The following is a 23651-nucleotide window of genomic DNA, read 5'->3' on the forward strand; positions in this document are numbered from 1 at the left end:
AGGAGTAGCTCCTGCTCTTCCTCACCCCCCTCCCCATCTCTCTGTCTCTCTCTTCCTCTCAGTCTCTCTCACACACACACGCAAATACATTTTTTAGAGGCAAACAGTTCCTGACTCCAGTACCTCTGGCTTCAATATGTTGCTTACAAATGATCAATAGAGTCTCTCCTGGCTATTGAATCCTCAGCAAAAAAGATCATCTTGGTTCCAGTGCTTGTACAGATCTGGCTCCCTGTGCTTTCTCAAAATGATCATTCTCTTTCCTTTCATTCAAATTCCTCCATCTAATACTATGTCTTGGCCCAAGGTCACCAGCTTCAGAGCCAATTCCAAATCTGTGGAATAAGCCTAGATTGAGACTACCTTCATCTGCCCTTTCAAGGTCTTAGTGAAGAAAAAAAAAGAAAGTGGCTGCTGGTGTCTCTTTTAGTATCTATTTCAAAGAAAACATGTGAAGAGTATGTCAGCTTACTCAGGGATAGGGAAGCTAGGAAAAGAAATCTTATATGTTTCTAAAAGGTTGTTGGCCCAGGAAAATGTGGCTTGAATAGAAAAGGACAACACCTTGAGTTACTTGAGTCTTCATTCAGTGTGTTTATGTAGCTTTTATAACCTTTAAAGAATATAAATATGTTTGCCGTAAGTGGTGGACTAAGCATTGGAAGAAACACCAACAAAACTGAAACCTTTGGAAGGCACGAAGGAAATTGTAAGCAAGAAGCAGCCCTTGGGAATTGCAGTGGAAAGAGACCAAACTCCATGTCTCCCCTAAATGCCTACCCTATCCCTTGGAGGCACCAAGAGCCACGCCCAGGGGAACTGAGACCCAAGGGAGTTCATGCCTGACCTTAATCAGACGCGAGGGATAGGACATTTCCCCAGCGTTCGATAGCATCCCAATTAACATCCCACTCAAAAAAGCACCTGTCCGTGAAAGGCACACATGGCCTGAGACAAACCACCCAGCACAACCAGCCTGCAACCTGCTGGCTCCTCTCATGGGCTAACTCGGGGTCCCAACAAAGTGAAAAATGTAATGCAAATATCCTTTTGGTCTTTTTATGGAGGAGATACTGGGAGTGTGTAAAAGGAGGGCAGAGAAGTTATACTACAGGTGGCTACATCTACTCCTGCCCCCATTCCCCTCTCCCAAGCTGTCTCGGGTAACTTGGCAAAACTAAGTCCTGCAGCAGCCAGAAGCCTGCCTTCTTAGATGGTGGCTGAGCCACTGATGTTACTAGAGCCTTCTCCTCAAGGGGGCAGTGTGCGTCAGGGTGGGCAATGGGGGGTGTTTGCCAAAACTCAGTCTCTGTTCACCAGTGCCAAATAGAAAGGTGTAGAGAGAGATTCGTGAAGTAGAAAAGAGTAGTTTTTATTGCTTTGCCAGGCTAAGGGGGCCACAGAGGACTAATGCCATCAAGACCGTGTGACCCACCTTGGAGTGGGTAATGAGGAGTTTTATAGTGTTCAAGGAGGTAGGGCGTGATCAGCTTGTGGACAGTTCGTGGACTGGTTGGCATCAAGGTTAAGTTTCAAGCATCATCAATTTTCTGGTTTCAATCCGTTCTAGGGTCAGTAGTTTTTACCTGAAGGGAGTTTACTTCCTGTTAAAAAAAAACAGCTTAGGAATGTGTATCAGGCCTTTATCTGTATCTTTCAGGAAACTGGGAGTTCAGTGAAACTGCTATGTGGCAGAATTATGGTCTAAATTATTACCATTTCCCTAGCCTAACAGTTCTTTAGGCTATTCTTTGTTTCCACATCTTGATATTTCGCAATCATCAACTCTCGAATTAGCATTTTACTTCAAAAGACAAAGACACAGGGGCTTGTACAAGGAGCTTCAAGGGGAGGCGTGAGGTCTGCCTGTAACTCTGCTTACTTTGGTCAGCCTTGGGCTGCCATAACAAGATACCACAGACTGAATGACTTAAACAGGAGAAATGTGTTTTCTTATTCTTCTGGAGGCTAGAATTCCAAAATCAAGGTGCTAAGATGATTGGTTTCTGGAGAGAACTCCTTCCTTGGCTCGTAGATGGCCACGTTCTCTCTGTGTCCTTCTATGGCTTTTCCTCTGTGTGTGGGACAAGAGAACTCTGGTGTCCTTTCTTCTAAGGACACCAGTCCAGTCAGATCAGGGCTCCACCCTTAGGATCTCATTTCATCTTTGTGAGGTCGCTCAGTCTTGTCTGATTCTTTGCGACCCCATGGACTATAGCCTACCAGGCTCCTTCGTCCATGGGATTTTTCAGGCAAGAGTACTGGAGTGGATTGCCATTTCCTTTTCCAGGGGATCTTCCTGACCCGGGGATTGAACTTGGGTCTCCCACAATGCAGGCACATGCCTTACCATATGAGAAACCAGGGAATCTACTTTACCATCTGAATCACCATTTCACCTTAACTAGCTCCCTAAAGGCCCCATCTCCAAGTGCAGTCCCATCAGGGACTGGAGCTTCCCAGATGGCTCAGTGATAAAGAATCCGCCTGCCAATACAGGAGACGTGGGTTTTACCTCTGGATCGGGAAGATCCTCTGGAAGAGGGAATAGCAACCCACTCTAGTATTCCTGCCTGGAAAATCCCATGGACAGAGGATCCTGGCAGACCATAGTCCTTGGGGTCACAAAGAGTCAGACACAGCTGAGTGAGCACACATGCAAGGCTTCAGCATATGAGTTTTCAGTTCAGTTCAGTTCAGTCGCTCAGTTGTGCCCGACTCTTTGCGACCCCATGAATTGCAGCACGCCAGGCCTTCCTGTCCATCACCAACTCCAGGAGTTCACTCAAACTCATGTCCATTGAGTTAGTGATGCCATCCAGCCATCTCATCCTCTGTCGTCCGCTTTTCTTCCTGCCCCCAATCCCTCGCAGCATCAGAGTCTTTTCCAATGAGTCAACTCTTTGCATGAGGTGGCCAAAGTATTGGAGTTTCAGCTTTAGCATCAGTCTTTCCAAAGAAATCCCAGGGCTGATCTCCTTCAGAATGGACTGGTTGGATATCCTTGCAGTCCAAGGGACTCTCAAGAGTCTTCTCCCACACCACAGTTCAAAAGCATCAATTCTTTGGCACTCAGCCTTCTTCACAGTCCAACTCTCACATCCATACATGACCACTGGAAAAACCATAGCCTTAACTAGATGGACCTTTGTTGGCAAAGTAATGTCTCTGCTTTTGAATATGCTATCTAGGTTGGTCATAACTTTCCTTCCAAGGAGTAAGCATCTTTTAATTTCATGGCTGCTATCACCATCTGCAATGATTTTGGAGCCCCAAAAAATAAAGTCTGACACTGTTTCCCCATCTATTTCCCATGAAGTGATGGGACCAGATGCCATGATCATCATTTTCTGAATGTTGAGCTTTAAGCCAACTTTTTCACTCTCCTCTTTCACTTTCATCAAGAGGCTTTTTAGTTCCTCTTCACTTTCTGCCATAAGGGTGATGTCATCTGCATATCTAAGGTTATTGATATTTCTCCCGGCAATCTTGATTCCAGCTTGTGCTTCTTCAGCCCCACGTTTCTCATAATGTACTCTGCATATAAGTTAAATAAGCAGGGTGACAGTATACAGCCTTGACGTACTCCTTTTCCTATTTGGAAGCAGTCTGTTGTTCCATGTTATATGAGTTTTAGGGGAATACAATTCAGCCCATGCTGCTGCTGCTATGTCGCTTCAGTCATGTCTGACTCTGTGCGATCCCATAAGAGCACCCTAAAGAGTTTATCAAAGTATTTTTTTCTGACTAGCTCCAGTCACAGGACTCTCTATGAGACAAGTTCTCTAAATTCAGTTTTCACCTTCGTTATATATCTAGCAATGGTTTGTGCCTCCTGTGTTTAGGCATCTGAGGTAGACACCCACTAACTCTCTACTTAATCCCACTGTACCTCAAGCTGCAAAACAAATCATTTAGAAACAAGCTAAAGGTATTGAAAGGCCTTCAGTGGGTTTACCGGGACACAGTTATTGCTTTAAGTGGTATCTTTCAGCTTGGAGCTATGAAGATTTCAACAAGACCCCTCCCCCTTCACTGCCTGTGGTCTTCTCAGCCCTTTAGGACTAGTAAACCTCTTAGTCGTACATGCACATATTTCAGTGGGTCTTTGAAGCCCCCGCCATTGCAGGCAAAATGTAGTACATATGTGTGCTTACAGATTTTTCCAGCAACAGAAAATAAAGCTTTTTTCAACTTTTCCCAGAAGTCTGTGACTCCAATAAGATTAAGACCAAATGTTCTTATTTATTTATGACAAAGGATAGTGCTGATAGTCATACTTTTCGGTTGTGCATTTGTTTCCAAACACAAAACAATGCCTTGATAAGGAGGGCATTATCCTTTCTTGTTATCTGTAACTTAGCAGAATGCAAAAGCCGGTACTTCTAATTTATTAGAGGACAATGTAGAATTTTAAAGGAAAGTTTTGTTGCTATTTTTGCTGTCTTCTAACAGGGTGGTCAACCCACATCTAGAAAAATTAAGGAAAATATTAACTTTTTAGCAATTCTGTATGAAGTTTATGGCAACTATTCATTTTTACAATGGATTTTAAAGAAGCTTTTCATTCCCTTCTAAGCCCTTCAAAGAAACAGTTTGCAAAAAGAATTGAGAACCAACCAGAACTTCAGCAGTGATGAGGAAATGACAAAAGTTTTAATCCTACTAATGTCAATGACTAAAGAAAAAATGGTTAGAATTTCTTTCAAAAGAAACCTGTTTAAGCTTCCTTGTGAACAACTGGGATCTCTTAACTATTGTCTCCTTTTAAATTTTAAAACTCAAAACAAATAGAATAATTTGTACAGGCTTTATGGAAGCTCAGTCAAATTTGGCTCCCCCAGCCACTGTTGACATTGACTTGGCTGTAAGTCCCTGAGATGCCCTTAGTCCTGTATCTGCTCTGGCTATTGATTCTTTTCTGCCTCCTTTCTGTTCAGCAGCAAGTGTAATGTTACGGAGAATACACAAATCACAGGGCTTCCAGGGCTTAGAGAGGTGTGGGTGAATTAGGATATTATGTAATCATGCCACCATAATTGTACCATCAGAGGAAAACATTCTGCCCTCATTACATGGGGTTGTAAGCCCATACTTGAGACTCTTGAGTTTTTGTAACCGAGTGTTATCACTGACAACTCTAAGCATTTTGTTCTTGCACAGGTTTCTTAGTATAACTGGCTCTCTACATCTGTGGATTCTGCATCCACAGATTCAGGCATACACAGTGAATGCAGAACCCGCAGATATGGAGGGCCACGAATTTGGTATATGCAGGGGGTCCTGGAATCAATCTATCAGAGATACAGGGAAATGACTGTAACATATCAGTAGTTCCTTATGACAGGAAAACATTCAGAAAGCAGGAGTGAATATGCATTTGCAAGGAGGGGTTATTGTGGTCTTCAGATAGGCAAAATTGATTGATACGTTATCTCCTTAACGATGTTGTATTTTTCCCCCTCAGGATGTTGAGAAGTAATCGCATAAGCTGTGTAGGGAATGACAGTTTCATAGGACTCAGCTCTGTGCGTTTGCTTTCTTTATATGATAATCAGATTACTACCATTGCACCAGGAGCTTTTGATACTCTCCATTCTTTATCTACTCTGTAAGTATGAAAAATAGTCTTCCTTGATGTATTAATTAAGCCAGTGTATGATATTTATTACTTTTATTGATACCATTTTAATGCATTACTAAGTGTTTCATAAACATAGGATTAAAGACAGGTATTTTTAAGGACAAATTTATCATGTTAAACTTATTTTAATTCTTCTAACAATATTGCCTACTAGCTTATGTTAAAATTTAACAAAAATTATTGTATTTTTCAGTGAATTATTTATAACAGTGTGATGTGGCTTAATTTGTAAATGGTAATCTTATAATTTGATTGAGTTGCAAATGAGAGAAATGTATTTTTTTCCCAGTGTTCTCACATTGGTGTCTTTGCCGTATGAGTATCATAAAACAGAGTTGATAGGGTTATTGCCAACAAACTGTACTCAAAGGATCATTCACAGTGACAGGAGATATATTATGATGACCAGACCGACAATAAAAGCTCACCATAGGGCATTTACTATGATATTAAGAAGATATTAAAGAAATAGGGTGAGCCTATCCAAGAGCACATTTTATGTAGACAAAGAATAAAGAATATTTGTAGGTCTACAGGCAGAACTCAGAAAGTGTCAAAAAACAAACTCTCCAAAACAAACAAGGGTATTTTAAGCCCCTTGTATGTAAGTATCTAAGAAAAGCAGTATTTGGAATGATAAATCTTACATCTGATATGGCTTTCTGGTAAGAGTGGCACCTAAATATACTAATTTAACTGAAAAGGTAGTTAGAAGGAAAAAAATCATGTTTAACATAGCTGAAATCCCAGAAGAAATAATTTGAAGGAAACATCCATCCATCAGTAAAGTATTTAATCCCCTTTCCACATAAAATCTGACATTTTCCATCGAGTGACTAATTTGTGCATATTAAAGATGCCGTGTTTATAAATAATGGGATTGTCAATAGGTTAGTGCTGAAGTGGTGAAATGCTAAAAGTATTGAGATTTGTAGAAATAAATTCATTTTTATAACTGGCATTTAATCAACTCAGCTGTCAGTTTAGATGGGAAACCTATTCCCTGGAGCAAATAAGAGATGGAAATCTTGAAATGACAAATTAATGAAATAGCTGTTGTCAGGTTAAACTCAATAATATAAGGTAATCAGCCTTCATCTTTATATTAAATTACTGCTTTATCAGTGTAGAGAAGTTTGACAGCAAGTCAGATCTGACAAGTTTAAATTATCTCTAAATGAGATATCCATCAGGATACCCTGCATAAACTCTGAATTGCCACCTTCACTTTATTTTCATGTGAAATTATTTGAATAATTCTCATATGAAAATATTGTTTTTATTGTTTAAGTTCCAGACATAAATCTTTTTAGCCAGTGAATGCATCCTGTATGTTGTATGTGATTGAGCATGAATTGGGGGTGGAGTATGTTGTGGGAAAATGGTAGCATGGGATTTTGAGAAGCACAAAAGCAGACGCCTAAATTTAACTCTGCATTGTTTGCCTGTGGTGCTTAGAAACCTCTTGGCCAATCCTTTCAACTGTAACTGCTACCTGGCTTGGTTGGGAGAATGGCTTAGGAAGAAAAGAATTGTAACAGGAAATCCTCGATGTCAGAAACCCTATTTCCTCAAAGAAATCCCCATCCAGGATGTGGCCATTCAAGACTTCACTTGTGATGATGGTAAGAAGGAACAGCCAGGGCTTTGATCACCAGACACTCTCTGGTGACTGTTCCAATGCTATAGGGCATATGCAGCATTCATAGTTCAGGTAATGGATAGCTGTAGTTATTATGCATTTTTTTACTTTGTTTTGTGGTTTTCTTTTGTTTTAGCAACAGGCACTTATTTGCTCCAACTGTAAATTCACATCTAACTCTACTTGATATGTGTTTCTGAACATTTTTAAAGATTTTCCAGTTTTTAACCTGTGGTTGATACTATTTATATAGCTTCATTTTTGCTTTTCTTTATTATGCTAAGCATCTGTTTTAGTAATTACCATTTTTAAGTGATAAAGGCAATTGACTTATAAAATAGAAATGCTAGTAAATGTAACAAAAAAAATAGTTTTCATTTTAGTACTCTCTATATATCATTGCATTTGATTCTCATAACAGGCCTGTAATATAGGTAGAATGTAGGTGCTATTATTTTTGCCAAAAAGTGGAGTTCATTTGAGCTCTATATTTTCAAATGAGGGACCCATACATTTTTTGCTAAGCTTTTAAAAAAAAATCTGTCCCTTTTTGTCTCTTCATTTCTGCTTACAATTTTTCCATAATTCAGTTTACATTTATATATTCTAAAAAGTATAAACAACTGAACAAAGAACGTAACATTATAATCATATTGATAATACTAACTGTGAATTGTTTTCTGGAACTCTGTCCTAGACAGAACATACAGTGTCAACTTGTAAATCCTTAATGCCCTAAGCATAAGTCGTTGTATGGCTGAAGTCTCTTGTGTTTGTTAAACTGAAGGCATAAAATCCCTTCTGGCATCTTCAGAGCCACAACTCTGGTTTTCCTGTGTATCTTTTGGCAATTTAGGAAATGATGACAATAGCTGTTCCCCACTCTCTCGCTGTCCTGCCGAGTGTACCTGCTTGGACACAGTGGTTCGATGTAGCAACAAAGCATTGAAGGTCTTGCCCAAAGGAATTCCAAGAGATGTCACTGAATTGTGAGTAGAGCTTGTCTTTCCCTTTCCTGAATGAGTACTGTTTCACACACCAAGGGAAATGGAGACCAAACAAAAATCTTTTGAGTCTTATTTGCAAAGTACATTCATTCCGTGGGCCATTCATTAGTATCATGTAACACCCTAAGCAAATAATATAAAAGCTTGTTCAGGTCCCCTTGGGAAAGGCTGGTTGTGTGTTTCTCTTTGGTTTTCACTGTAGGATTACCCAGTGCCTTTAATATGCAATGGTGCACTGTGAGCTCCCAGAGGATGTAAACCCTAATGGGCCTCCCACACTTGGTTGTCTCCACAGCCCTTTTCTCATGGACTATCTTGCAAGACCAACATTCTATCAAATGCACCTTGAGAAATTCCACATATTTAGTTTATCTACAGTGACTGGAATATTTCATATGGTTAATTATTCTTTACCCTGTGTCTCCTTAGAGAATATCTCACCACAGAGGATACATAAATATGTAGGGTGTAGAAGAAGCTGACATAATCTTCACACTTAAAAAGAGGTAGTGCCCTTTGGATTTGAATCAGAGTCCTTTAGGAAAGGTGTGGGGCCAGTGATCCCTAACATTTGCAAAACTGAAATATAACCACAGTTTACATGGCCAGTATACATATATCAGGATACTAAGCACCACACACACTTCCTTAGCTGCCTCCTGCTTTATATGTGGAATGGAATAAATCAAAGCATCAGCTGTTTGAACAATGCTGCACGCAGGCTCTGTCCGATTCCAGTATCTCTATACCAAAGATCCGGGGCAAATGCTTGATGTGTGATTGAGTCTTTTGCCTCTGTTTATTTTTCAACTGTGTTAAACTATGTATCAAAAATGGAATTCATGCAGATGTGTACTTGTAATTCATGTACAACAAACCAGTAACTTTGATAAACTTTTGGCAACCTGGAATGTAAGTAATGAGATTCAAGAAGATGTCACTTCAGTTATCAAAGAACTTGTTTTCAAATCATGTGCAGTTTTACAAATTGTAATTTGGTCTTTAATTGACACTTACAGAAAAAGTGTGTGATCATCCCTCTAAGAGTGAGCTGTTGTTAAGTGTTCATTTTCCCTCTCTCAGTACCAATCCCAGTTGTTAGTTAACTATGAGCCCTGCTTTATGTGTGTGTGTAATTAAAATGTTAATTGTTATTTTGATATCTATTTATTTCAAAAGATTACCAGCCATCCAGGGTTGAGAAGTTAGATGCTTGTATTCTATAGGTAAAATATTGATTCTAAAAATAACCCAGCCAAGACCATAATACTCAGCATAACATTTAGATCATCTTTGATGCTGAATCCCTTTTCTACCATTTTAACTGACCCATGCCTTTGTCCTTTTACCAGATTCCCATCAAATAATTTTCAGTTCAGTTCGGTCACTCAATCGTGTCTGACTTTTTGCAACCCCATGGACTGCAGCACTCCAGGCCTCCCTGTCCATATACACACATACAACTCCCAGAGTTTACTCAAACTCATGTCAATTGAGTTGGTGATGCCATCCAGACATCTCATCCTCTGTCGTCACCTTCTCCTTTTGCCTTCCATCTTTCCCAGCATCAGGGTCTTTTCAAATGAATCAGTTCTTTGCATCAGGTGGCCAAAGTATTGGAGTTTCAGCTTCAGCATCAGTCCTTCCAGTGAATATTCAGGACTGATTTCCTTTTGGATGGACGGGTTGGATCTCCTCTCAGTCCAAGGGACTCTCAAGAGTCTTCAACACCACAGTTCAAAATCACCAATTCTTCTGCACTCAGCTTTCTTTATAGTCCAACTCTCACATCCATACATGACCACTGGAAAAACCATAGCCTTGACTAGATGGGTCTTTGTTGGCAAAGTAATGTCTCTGCTTTTTAATATGCTGTCTAGGTTGCTCATAGCTTTTCTTCCAAGGAGTAAGTGTCTTTTTATTTCATGGCTGCAGTCACCATCTGCAGTGATTTGGAGTCTAAAAAAATAAAGTCTCTCACTGTTTCCATTGTTTCCCCATCTATTTGCCATAAAGTGATGGGACTGGATGCCATGATCTTAGTTTTCTGAATGTTGAGTTTTAAGCCAACTTTTTCACTCTCCTCTTTCATTTTCATCAAGAGACTGTTTAGTTCTTCTTCACTTTCTGCCATAAGGGTGGTGTCATCTGCATATACAAGGTTATTGATATTTCTCCTGGCAGTCTTGATTCCAGCTTGTGCTTCATCCAGCCTAGTGTTTCTCATGATATACTCTGCATAGAAGTTAAATAAGCAGGATGACAATATACAGCCTTGATGTATTCCTTTCCCGATTTGGAACCAGTCTGTTGCTTCATGTCCAGTTCTAACTGTTGCTTCCTGACCTGCATACAGATTTCTCAGGAGGCAGGTCAGGTGGTCTGGTATTCCTATCTCTTTCAGAATTTTCCACAGTTTGTTGTGATCCACACAGTCAAAGGCTTTGGCATAGTCAATAAAGCAGAAGTAGATGTTTTCCTGGAACTCTCTTGCTTTTTCGATGATTCAACTGATGTTGGCAATTTGATATCTGGTTCCTCTGCCTTTTTCTAAATCCATGTTGAACATCTAGAAGTTCGTAGTTCATGTAGTATTAAAGCTTGGCATGGAGAATTTTGAGCATTACTTTACTAGAGTGTGAGATGAGTGCAATTGTGTGGTAGTTTGTCTTTTAATTTCTTTATTAATCTATATCTGAGAACCTGCTTGATTTGTCTATGCCATCTATGTGTTTCTTCTGTCAGATAGTTGAATCTTCAATCTATTCCTGTATAAATTATTAAAAAGTAATTTTTTAAAAGAAAATATATTCTAGAGATGAGGAAGATATTAACTCACCTTCTGTGCATTTTTGCTTTACTGCCCCAAGAGTTTATTCTTAGAACCATACCACCTCAACAGGATCCCTCTTTCCAGTAACATATATGCTATATGTATTAGAAAATTTCCATGGGCATATTATATTAAATTATTAAAGAATTTGGCAAAAATAAGCATGTAGCAGTTAACAATTCTGAACAAATGGTATCCATTGTTTTTAATCATTTCCATGTAGTTTCTGTCTTAGATTGTTTCACATATAAGCAACCATAGTGCACTTTCTGAAAATTTTTAGCTTCGTGTTAGGATGCTTTCTGGAATAAAGGGAAAGTCCTGAAGTATATGGGATTATGCTTCCCTCTAGTGGTACCAATAAATTCTTAGCTAGAGAAATGAAAGAGGAGAGAAGTTGAAATAAGACAGAGTCAGAAAATTTGAATAGGCATAGGAAGTCCTAAAAAAACCCTGACTCTTCATCACAGCTTTATTACATATTTTGATAACTTGTGCCTTTTATATAACTTTTATCATGTTGAAATATGTGAAATAGCTTGTCATCTTAGAAAATTGCTCAGCTACTTGTGTATCCAGCAAAAATATGAATGTCAATCTCAGATCTGGAGATAGGCCACAGCGCTGGTGCAGTAGGGCTACATGCCTGCTGCGGCAGGGTTGTTCATGGACACATCTATAACCAGAGGGTGAAGTTGCTGAAAAATGTTTCTACTCATCACCCTCTACATTCTGGGGAAGAACAGCCTTGGGAGGAGATGGAATTATTTTTATTTTTGTGATATCATGAATATGCCTTTAAGGATTTATTTCTGTGTTTTGTCTATTAGCCCTTATTTTCTCATCATTCTGTTGACTCTAATCAGAAAGAGAAATTTTACTAACATGTTTTATTTTATCATTACTTTTACATAAATGTACTGTTTTTGTGCATTAGATGTCATAATTTTCTATGAAACCTCCTAAAATTAATATCACCAAGCAAACATACAAGGGTAAAAACTATTTTTAAGATCTTTTTAAACTGAAATCTAATTACATTAAAATTCCCAAATATATCTGTTCAATCACCCATTGTTATTTACTAAGCATATTGACACAATAAGGCGGTGAAGATTGGTCTTGTCAGTAGTAACAAGTTTCTGCCAGTAGTGAGTGCATTTCATGGTATTGGTCCCACGTAGACACAAGTACAATGAAGGCCGATTAAACTCTTGCTGACACACAAGTGGTTGGATACATACCTTGCCTTCTTAGATAAACCACAAAGGACTGGACTCACCAGTCTCTCCTTGGTTTTATAATTTAGCGTAAGTAATCCACAGAAGAATTCTACTGGATTTGACAACTGTGTTTGTGTTTTTTCTCTACTTCTGTTAAATAGCAATCCTATCTGGGAACATGACCTTGTAAAGCCAAAATTGTTAAATGTCTCCTTGCTTCAACTAAAAGTGAAATATTGCTCAACTATTTTCTGATTCACTACTGTTACTTTAAAAAAAAATAATATTTTCTTTGTTTTTAGGTATCTGGATGGGAACCAGTTTACCCTGGTTCCTAAGGAACTCTCTAACTACAAACATTTAACACTTATGTGAGTAATGTATGGTATTTTTCTGTTTTTGACATCTTATTTGCTTTCATGTAAATGTGGATAGTAGGGGCAGAAGATTTAGTGAACCTTTCAGATTCTATAAATTGTTTTCAGTTAGATGCTTTTTGTCTTGCTCATTGTGGTTCTGGATCACTAGCTACATCTTCATTGATTATCAGTCGGGCAATGGTGCATCTTAGAAGAAGGTCTTCTTCTGTGTAAAGTACAAATATGATTAAGTCTAAGTATCAGAGAATTATAGACTTGCAGAAAGTTGAATACTTCTATTGAAGATGAATGTGAGCTATTTAACGACAATCCAAGGAAAGAAAAATGGAAAACAATGTTTATATTCTCAACTTTAAACAAAATGGAGCAGACTGATACTATATTATAAATCTAGTTTAAAAACTTGATTTTTAAAGGCTTTTTTTTAATTTTAAAAGGGTTGATTCTCATATAATACATTATGAATTAAGGTATGGGTTTCCAGTATTTAAATTTATTTTCTAAAATCCATGTTTACTTACATAGTACTGAAGTACAGTTGACAAAGATGCTGACATTCTGAGTATAAACATCAAACATTGAATTGTTTTTAGTTTGGTTTGATGTCATCCTAAAGTATCATCTCTCTTTCATTAATGTATGTAAACAATTTCTTACAGTTTTTAATTGTAAATACAAGAGTATACTTAAACATACAAGCATTTTTTTTCAATCTAGTTATGTGCACAATATTTCTTAAAATATATAATCTTCTGTATATAATGTCACACTTAGAGTAGCATTGTTAGTAATTGATAAAACTTGTAGCAAAACAAAAAAAAATCAGCAACAATGTTGGATATAAAGGGAAATATTTTATTTTTAAATCTGTTTGATTTTAGAGTAATTATAACTGTCTTAGATTTCTAGTATTCCTAGAAAAGAGGGATTTATTCCTAATTAGTGAATACTAGAAACCTAGGTAGCTACCTACATAATTATGTTTCTCACTGTAAACTTTACCCTGAGCACATGAAAGCTAGTTAAAATGTTGTTGATCCTTTTCAGTTTTCCTTAAAAGTATGCGAAAATCAAACACTTTGTTTGAAGTATATAGGACTGTTAACTCACAAATGGTTAAATTAAGAAAAAAGAATACCCTACAAGATGTCTTGTTCTCCCTCTAGTTATTTATTTAATAGCAGCAAGAACTGATTACACACATTTGTTCTGTTAAATAAACCATTAAATTGCTGCAATTTCCAAAGGGTCAGTTCAGCAGAATTGGGTCATTTGTGAGACAGCATGTGATTATTTAAAACCAGTTTGGAAATGAAAAATGAGAATTTATAGATCCAGAAATGGTTTTACCAATGACTCACTATACAACTCTAGGCAGGTAACTGGGCTTCCCTGATAGCTCAGTTGGTAAAGAACCCGCCCACAATGCAGGAGACCTGGGTTCGATCTCTGGATTGGGAAGATCTCCTGGAGAAGGGAAAGGCTACCCACTCCAGAATTCTGGCCTGGAGAATTCCATGGATTAAAGTCCATGGGGTCGCAAAGAATCAGACACGACTGAGCAACTTTGACTTTCAGGCCAGTAACTACTGCTAGTGTAAATGTATTTTTTTTTTAAATTTAGCCATAGTACTTCAGCAACTAAGATGGATTATAAAGCTTCTGTAACATTCCCACCATTTCACAGTTTCATTGGTCCATTTACTGATACTTTGACATTTTAATGTGGATAATCTGAAGCATCTTTTCTAAGTCTTGTACTTATTCATAAATTTTCTTCTGAAAAATATACTAAACATAAATACACACACATACATAAATGAACATAAATTACAATCCAAATCTTCCATTTATTCATCAATCTTCCTTTAGCCATATATTTGGCATTTTGTTTTAGATAAAAATCACTGAATATTCTCTAACGTGTATCACACTGTTTTATGTATGTGAGTGTATGTATGTATATATTCACCCATTTTTTCTAAAGCAGAATGGAAAACATCATTATATATGTTATATATTACACTGCATTATATATTATTATGCTTATAATATGTCATTATTAATATTATGTATATCATGTATACATTATATGGGCTTCTCAGATGGTGCTAGTGGTAAAGAACCTATCTGCCAATGCAGGAGATATAAATGATGCGATTCAATCCCTGGGTCAGGAAGATCCCCTGGAGGAGGGCATGGCAACCCACTCCAGTATTCTTGCCTGGAGAATTCCATGGACAGAGGAGCCTGGTGGGCTGCAGTCCATGGGGTCACAAAGAGTCAGACACAACTGAGGCAACTTGGCACAAGCAGTATACATTATATAAAATAAAAATAAGATCAGGTTCACTGCATATTATTTACAACCCGTGATACAAATTACGCTTGGAAATACCCATTTGGCATGGGTAGAAAATTCACATGTCTCTCATTTACTCATCATTTATTAAACAGACATTTACTAGGAACCAACCATGTGCCAGTGACTTTGCCAAAGGCAGTTTTTAATTATGGTGTTGTTTTTGATGATGGCTTTGTCAATGTAATTAGATGAGGGATTCTTTCAGTTATCCTATTTGACTATTTGTATGTGACAGTGAAGATAAAGTATAACCGATGGAACTTTTGAGAACAAAGGTTTATTTCTCAGCTGTCAAATGTGTCTGTTGTGAATGGCTTCCACGTGATTGCCCTGGGACCCAGTAATGGGAGGGCTTCTCTGTGGAATGTCAGGAGCCTTGCAGAGGAAGGAGCAGAGGGTTAAGGGAAAAGTGAGCTTACTCTGAAGCTTTTGTTCTGAAGTTCAACCAGCTCTGGTGGCCACACTTCACTGGCCGGAGCAAGGCATATGGTCGTTTCTAATTTCAGCAGGCTTGGGCATGAATAATGATGAATAATTATGTACCTCAGAGGATTACCCAATGTTCTGTTATTTCCAGACAAAAGCTAAGTCCTAACCAATGCTGCTACAACTGTGAACAGGAAGAACCTTCTCTTTCTAAGAATCACTAATATGTCAATGTCTGTGTAACAGTAGACCTGTTTTTTTTCTTTTTCTTTTTTAGAGACTTAAGTAACAACAGAATAAGCACCCTCTCTAATCAGAGCTTCAGCAACATGACCCAGCTCCTCACTTTGTGAGTATGAAAGTGTGATGCTAAGTTAATTCCTTAATTCACTGGACATTCCTGATGTACAAAACAGTCTCTGCCCTCAAGGAATGTTAATACTGTTGGGAGAAACAGACAAATAAAACCTCGATAAACAAATATAGATCCTATAAAAAGTGTCAGGTTCTATGAGAGAAACAAAGAATAACTTACATTTGTGGCAGGGTTGGGAGAAATCCTTAAGATAGACTTCTGGAGGAAGTCACCTTACGGAGAACACGGTTGAGACAATAATGAAAGACAGCCGTAGGAAGCCTTCTAGGCTGTATTTTAGAATTAACTGTGTTGTAGTAGTGAACAGCACAAAGATTAACAAAATACGATGCCTCAGTGCCCTCAGTTTTTTTTTTTAATTTTATTTTATTTTTAAACTTTACATAATTGTATTAGTTTTGCCAAACATCAAAATGAATCCATCACAGGTATACATGTGCTCCCCCTCCTGAACCCTCCTCCCTCCTCCCTCCCCATACCATCCCTCCAGGTCCTCCCAGTGCACCAGCCCCAAGCATCCAGTATCGTGCATTGAACCTGGACTGGCATCTCGTTTCATACATGATATTTTACATGTTTCAATGCCATTCTCCCAAATCTTCCCACCCTCTCCCTCTCCCACAGAGTCCATAAGACTGTTCCATACATCAGCGTCACTTTTGCTGTCTCGTACACAGGGTTATTGTTATCATCTTTCTAAATTCCCTCAGTTTTTTTAAGATGCTCAAATAACCCTTTTCAGTTGCTTTGTTTTAAAAATGATATTTGGCCATTTGGGGATATCTGAGTAAAACAAATCGGCTTGTGTGTGCTTTCAGAATTCTTAGTTACAACCGTTTGAGATGTATTCCTCCTCGAACCTTCGATGGACTGAAGTCTCTTCGGTTACTGTAAGCATCTTATGTTTAACAAAATACTTTATTTCTTGAGAATCTGGGTTTTACGTTGCTTTTTAGTAATTTAACTGCTTTATTTTGGGGATTTTTTGATTATATGCATTAGAATTTACTACAGATTTGGAAATGGAAAATTATATCTTACTGTATCATTTCTCAACAGATTTTACTTGGACAACATAATTTTTTATTTTGTAATATGTTGTTGCTTTGGTCATTTATTTGATAATATATGAGTTTAAGATACAATTTTATATGGATCTAATTTTGAAAAAAAATAGAAATTTTTAATTTCTTTAAAAGTTACATAATACAACACAAAATATTTTTATTATACAAAATTTATCTTACAGTACATGAAGTAAAATATGGTCTTGTATCCCAATTCTCTCCCCAGAATTGACAGTTAAACAGTTTAATGTTATCTTCTGGTTATTTTTTATGTTTTTTTAATATGTTGATATATTTATGCCCACAGCAATATAATTTAAAAATGATAAACAGAATTTTTTTAAGTCTGTCATTGACTTTATTTAGCAATATGCTTTAGATTTTAGATTTGCCATTCCATCAAACATAATACTCCTCAGCTCTTTAACTGCTACAGACTCATAGAATGGACGAACCATAGCTTATTTAAGTATCCTCATCTTTACTGTCATTGGGTTGATTCCAAATTTTCATTATTTTATACAGTGCTGGAATGAACATCCTACACATCCATCTTACTGTCAAGCATATTAGAAGAATACCAAAAGTAGTCATCTTGTTGTCCACCAAACAATTTTAAAATGTATTATTTTAATATACTATCCATTTCAAAGCACTCTTGAAAATATTAAATATTATAAATCCCTTCATTTTTGTCATATGACAGATGGAACATTATTTTCCATTCCTCTTTCAATTTGCAATTCCAGTTACTAGAGCATTTGAGTATATTTTGTTTATTGAGTGTTTGCATTTCTTATTCTATTAGCTTGATCATATTAATTCTCATTTCCTATGGTTACTTTGTCTTTTCCTTATTAACATACCTGCCTTTATGCACTTGACTCTAAGTTTACAGGTCTTTTTTACAAAGGAATTAACATATTTATAGCTTATGTATGTTGCAGATACTTCCCATTCTGTTTTCTATATGTAATCTTTTTTTAATTGAAATATAGTTGATGTGTTGTATTGGTTTCTTATTGCTGCAAGGTGATTTGGTACACACACACACAAACATATATATACATGTATGTATATATTATTTGTCAGATTCTTTTCCATTATAGTTTATTACAAGATTGAAAATAGTTCCCTGTGCTATGCAGTGGGACTTGTTGTTTTATATTATGGTTATATTTTACATCGTCAAAAATATATCACTCTTTTTCATTATGATTTCTGAGTTTTATAACATAGAACTTTAAAAAGCCTTACATATCCCATTTTTATAAAAAGGAATTCATCTATATTTTACTTTAGTACATTTTCAGTTTTATTTTTGCATTTAACTCTTCTATATAAAATTTATTATGCATATGATATGAAGTAGGAGCTAACTTTTTGCTTCCCCAAATAGATATCCAGTTATGTGAAGACTATCTGTTTAATATACCATTTTCTACACTGATTTTAAATAACTGTTACTGAAAACTCATATATTGGGGATTTTTCTGAACTCCCTGAAATAATAGGAAATTTAATTTTTCTTTTCCTTGTTTTTAGTTCTTTACATGGAAACGACATTTCTGTTGTGCCTGAAGGTGCTTTCAATGATCTTGCTGCATTATCACACCTGTGAGTATCTATTTCATGAATATTGGTTTAGGGTCAAACTCTCCCTGGCAAGTGAGTTTGGAACAAATGGTCCCCTGCCATTTTTTTATTGTCATATCATAAAATGTGATTGGTTCCATCTTTAAAGAAGATCTAAAGATTTTAAATCTAAATTCAGTGCTCTTTACAAGATAGCCTTAATTTATCCTTCTGCTCCTAACTCCTTGTTAGTTGAGTTCTCTTTGCTTATAAAAATATCTCCTATTACAAATGTGGCTCCCCAGCTTCCTGAATGAGTAAATGAATGAATGAAAGTCTCTCAGTTGTTTCCGACTCTTTGTGACCCCATGGAGAGGGCCTGCCAGGGTCCTCTGTCCATGGAATTCTCCAGGCAAGAATATTGGAGTGGGTAGCCGTTCCCTTCTCCAGGGCATTTTCCCAGCACTGGGATCCAACCCAGGCCTCCCATATTGCAGGCAGATTCTTTACCATCTGAGCCACCAGGGAACTCCCCCAGCATCCTAGTCTATTCCTTTTCTCTTAATATTCTCTGATTCTGAATATTATATCGCCTTCAATTCAGTCTGCCCAAACCTTGTTTATCCAAGTCACATCCCAATTGTCACCTTCTCCAAGAAGCCCACCCTGATTTGCTCAAACTGGATTCATTTATTGAGCAAATATTACTCAGCATTGACTATCATTGTTGTTTAATTGCTCAGTTGTGTCTGACTCTTTTGCAACCCTTTGGATTGAGATTTCCCAGGCAAGACTACTGAAATGGGTTGCCATTTCATTTCTCCAGGGGGTCCTCTGTACTCAGGGAATGAACCTCATCTCTCCTGCCTGCGTCTCCTGCACTGCAGGTGGATTCTTTACCACTGAGCCACTGGGGAAGCCTAGCATTGACTATGGTACCATGTACAAATAAATGAGAGAATGTTTAGATATTACTATGTGATAGAAGGAAACGGCCAAATCCTCACACTGGGTGAAATGTTTTTCCTTTGCATTCTTTCTTATGACAGGTTGTTTATACCTCCATATTCCTTGGGAGTACAATAAAGCAGTTTATTAATGAGATCCATAAAAATCTCACTTGAATCAAATTCCTCTATTTCATTACTGTTAGTTGTACTGTTAAGACTGTAGCAAACCTGTAAGGAAGTTCAGAGACCAGCCCTGGAACCCAGAGCTTTGTCAGGCTCAGTTTGGTGTCACCTGGTGACAGTTTAAACATCATTGTCAGTTGGTTCCTGGTTCTCCAGAAGAAGTTGCTATATTTTTTCTTCTGTTTGTCCTCCTCTCCAAAACCTACCAAACTCCAAGAAGATAAGAAGTTCAGATAATTGAGAGAAGGGAATGGGCAGAGAATAGGAGCCAGTAGTCAACCGTGCTACACCTGCATTTCCCTTACAGAGGCTCTGTTATCAATGGAGGTTTTTGTCCATCTGACTGGTGCTCACTTTCAATATCCCTTACATTAAACTACCAGGTCCCTGGAGGCAAGACCTCCATTTTTTTCACGTGTCAGCCTAGCACCTACCTCAAAGTGGACGTCAGGGCCACTCCTCTACAAATTCCACGGAAGCCACTTGCCTGAGAGTCCATGTGAATGAGATCCCTGGCTCAGGGGTGCAGGACTATGGTGCTGTGGCTGAGTGCTGACTAAAGAAATGGCCATTCTGCTAGTATTAGGGTGCTGAACTAGAAAAGTCTGCCTGGGAAGGTGCTGCTTGAGCTATGTGACATTTCTCTCCAGCAGTGAGAGCGATTTGTCATGTGTCTTATTTTGTCATGTATTTCATTTTATACAATTGTCTTTTACTCCCTGGGTCATAGAGAGCTCTGCTCCATTCACTTTTCTTACTGTGTCTGTTGGCACAGTAAGGAGTTAGGAAATGTCAGTAGAGATGAGATCCAATAGCTCAAGAACATCATTTTCCTCATTTTTAATTTAGAAGAAAGGTTTGAATCTGAAATACATGTAAGCATAACATTTACTTCATTCCAATTCTTGGCCAAAGTTGGGCATTAAAACAGCTACAATATAAAGTATTGTGGTTTTGTAAGCATAATTGAAAGTCTCGTCATATAAGAATAATTTTGCATAAACCATATACCTAGAAATATTACTAACTTGAAGTTAATTATAAATCAGAATCAATCAGTTTTTAAATGCTTCTTCATGCATATACTGTTTGTACCCAGGCTTGGGAAGCTTGTGAACCCATTGGTTAATGTCTCTGGCCTCAGTTTTTCAGTCTGTAAACTGGTTATTAACAGTATTGATCTCATACCTCTTCTATTTAGAATAAAATGAGATAAGTAATAGAAATGGCTTAGCACAGTTCTAGTATATCATAATGATGCAATAAATGCTATTATCTTGATTATTTTTCCTATCACTATAGCTGCTTATATAAATAGGCACCAGTTTTTCATTTTCTAATATGAAAAACTTTAAAGAGACAGAGGGAGTTCAAAATCAGCTTTGGGGAGCTAGCTTTATGCACCTTTATTATTTTACATCCATCCTTATTGTCTTGTCTTGTACTGGTCTTTGACTCTAAACCATCCTTTCCAACCTTCTCCATCTGCTTAAATCCAAATATCTAAAAGATCAGACTTCCTAAACCACCAGGCTCCCAGAAAAGTTACCCTTTGTTGAGTTATAAATTCTTCTACTATACCACTTATAGTGAAAATTATTTGTAGGTATGAGTTTATGTTACTCTCCTTTGCAGAAGGAGTTTTGGAGGTTAAAAATAATGTATTACTCATAGCGGAGTCCTCAGAACCTGGCATAGTGATTGGATTCTAAGTAAATCATTGGTGAATGAAGAAAGTGTTATCTACACTTAGGGCACGCTTGTACCCAGTATAAAGCTGTCTGCAAATCCAGGAGACCTTATAAAGCCGGCTAAGTGTTAACACGGGTGACAACTCACTAAATCACACTGCACATAAGTGAGAAAAATGGGGAATCCCTAATCCCTAATGCCTCCAATTTTCATTTTTATCAGCAAATCTATAGGGACTTGTAGTAAGCATCACCGAGTTACATTCCCTTAGGAAATAACAATACTTCCATATTTGTGTGTGTGTGCGTGTACCTTTGTGTGCTTTTGTGGTGATGTTTTCCAGAGCAATTGGAGCCAACCCTCTTTACTGTGATTGTAACATGCAGTGGTTATCCGACTGGGTAAAGTCGGAATACAAAGAGCCGGGAATTGCTCGCTGTGCTGGTCCTGGAGAAATGGCAGATAAACTACTTCTCACAACTCCCTCCAAAAAATTTACATGTCAAGGTATGGTTTTTAACCATTGTCCTTCTTCTGTAAATAAAACTTGACGTATTAATTTTAAAAAAGAAACAGAAAACCATGGGCTGCTAGGTTTCAGAGGGACAGCTAAAAAACTCCAATAAATAATTACTGTTTCCTCCTGTGTTTGGAGAAGACAGAGCAGTTACATGAGGAGCCCTAGTAAAGAACTAGGCTTTTCAAATAAATTGCAGAAACAAAGCATTGGAAATGACTACGTTTTCTTTAAAATATAAGGAGAAATGAAGAGTACACAATTTCTGGAAATTCCTCTCATGGCCTCTAACAAGTAAAATATTTTGCTTTTGCTTTGTCTAAACGTGTGCCCTGCTCCTAGGGCTTCCAGGGCCCTGTGGCTTCCTGATGCCAGGTAAGGAGGCACGAGCCCTTCCCCATGTTCAGGCCAGACCTTCTGCCTCACCTCTTGTGCTGCACTCTTCCTATGTTGATGGTGCTGTTCTCACTTGTTTGGATCCTTTTATTTTTCCTTTGTTTTATGTACTTGTGAGTTCTATACAGTGTCTTAGTAACATATTTTCTTCTCTTATTACAAAACTAATCTATGTCCAATATACAAAACCTAAACAAAAGGAAAATGTGAACAATAAGAGACTGAAGAACTAAATGTAACAATTAAGGACAATGCCAAAAGATAACCAGTGTTAAAGTTGTTTTGTGTATCTTTCCACTTTTTCTAATCAAGTAAATCTCAATATCACAGCTAATTTTGAAAGAAATAAAAAGAAGATCCTCAATATTTGGCATTGTTCTTTTTTCTTGAACTTTATTTTTCTCCTTGAATTTATATTTCAAATACCTCAGAATTGTATCATTCTTTGCTACAAAAAATATGTATATATTTTGCATTTTTAAAATTTGCTACCAGTAAAGATCTATGCGTTTCTAATTTTTTCTTAGAAGTAAGTGTTGCCAGTAATACTTATTGAGCATTGGTTGGGGCAGCATAGTTATTTATCAATATGTTAACACTTATATTCAAACTGTAAATTTTCTTGGAAATGCCTCTCTGGGATTATGTGCATTGACTGTAAGAGCCTTTGCAAATAACCAGTGTTTTAAATTATAATTTTATAATCTCTGACATTCCCTTGGAGCAGTGTGCCACATGGTAAATTTCTGGTGGACTGAGAAGTATACCATTTTTTTGTAAGGTCAGAGTGGAGATAGGGAATGAGAAACTGCCATAAAGCTTGCTTGTAGGCATATTATTGGGCAGAGTAATTCTAGAAGGGCTATATGGGCAAGTTGAGCAACTGCAGACTATTTTTACACTTCTCTGTACCCAGGGATGCTCATACTCCACTTTGAAAAATGCTGGTGTTTATCTATAATTCTAAGTTTAGGATTCTATAGAGATATTTCTTGAAAAAATAATTTCACGATAATGTAAATTTGAGAAAAGCTACATACTTACATTCATTCTTAGAGCATCATAGTCCGTATTAATCTATTAAATGTTCCCAGAAATCTGATGAATACAAATGAACGTGAAAGTGAAAGTGAAGTCACTCAGTCGTGTCCGACTCTTTGCGACCCCATGGACGGTAGCCTACCAGGCTCTGCCATCCATTGGATTTTCCAGGCAAGAATACTGGAGTGGGCTGCCATTTCTTTCTCCAGGGGATCTTCCCAAACCAGGGATCAAACCCGGGTCTCCTGCATTGCAAACAGACGATTTGCCGTCTGAGCCACAAATGAACATACATGCATAAAATAAATGTCTCTTTATACCTAACTGGTTTGAC

The 23651-nt window shown here is 37.4% G+C and overlaps 1 protein-coding gene across 2 annotated transcripts in view; it reads left to right on the top strand.

Moving 5' to 3' along the window:
- Positions 1-23651, top strand: part of SLIT2 (slit guidance ligand 2) — a 406260-nt gene that overhangs the window by 313979 nt on the left and 68630 nt on the right. For both annotated transcript variants that reach the window (XM_061419763.1, XM_061419764.1), the window contains 8 exons: positions 5468-5611; positions 7103-7269; positions 8143-8275; positions 12652-12720; positions 15798-15869; positions 16715-16786; positions 18509-18580; positions 21707-21870. In XM_061419763.1, coding sequence (XP_061275747.1) covers positions 5468-5611; positions 7103-7269; positions 8143-8275; positions 12652-12720; positions 15798-15869; positions 16715-16786; positions 18509-18580; positions 21707-21870 — 893 coding nt within the window. The remainder of the gene's footprint in view (positions 1-5467; positions 5612-7102; positions 7270-8142; positions 8276-12651; positions 12721-15797; positions 15870-16714; positions 16787-18508; positions 18581-21706; positions 21871-23651) is intronic.

Source organism: Bos javanicus, chromosome 6 (assembly GCF_032452875.1).
Source record: "Bos javanicus breed banteng chromosome 6, ARS-OSU_banteng_1.0, whole genome shotgun sequence".
NCBI classification, from domain to species: Eukaryota; Metazoa; Chordata; class Mammalia; order Artiodactyla; family Bovidae; genus Bos; species Bos javanicus.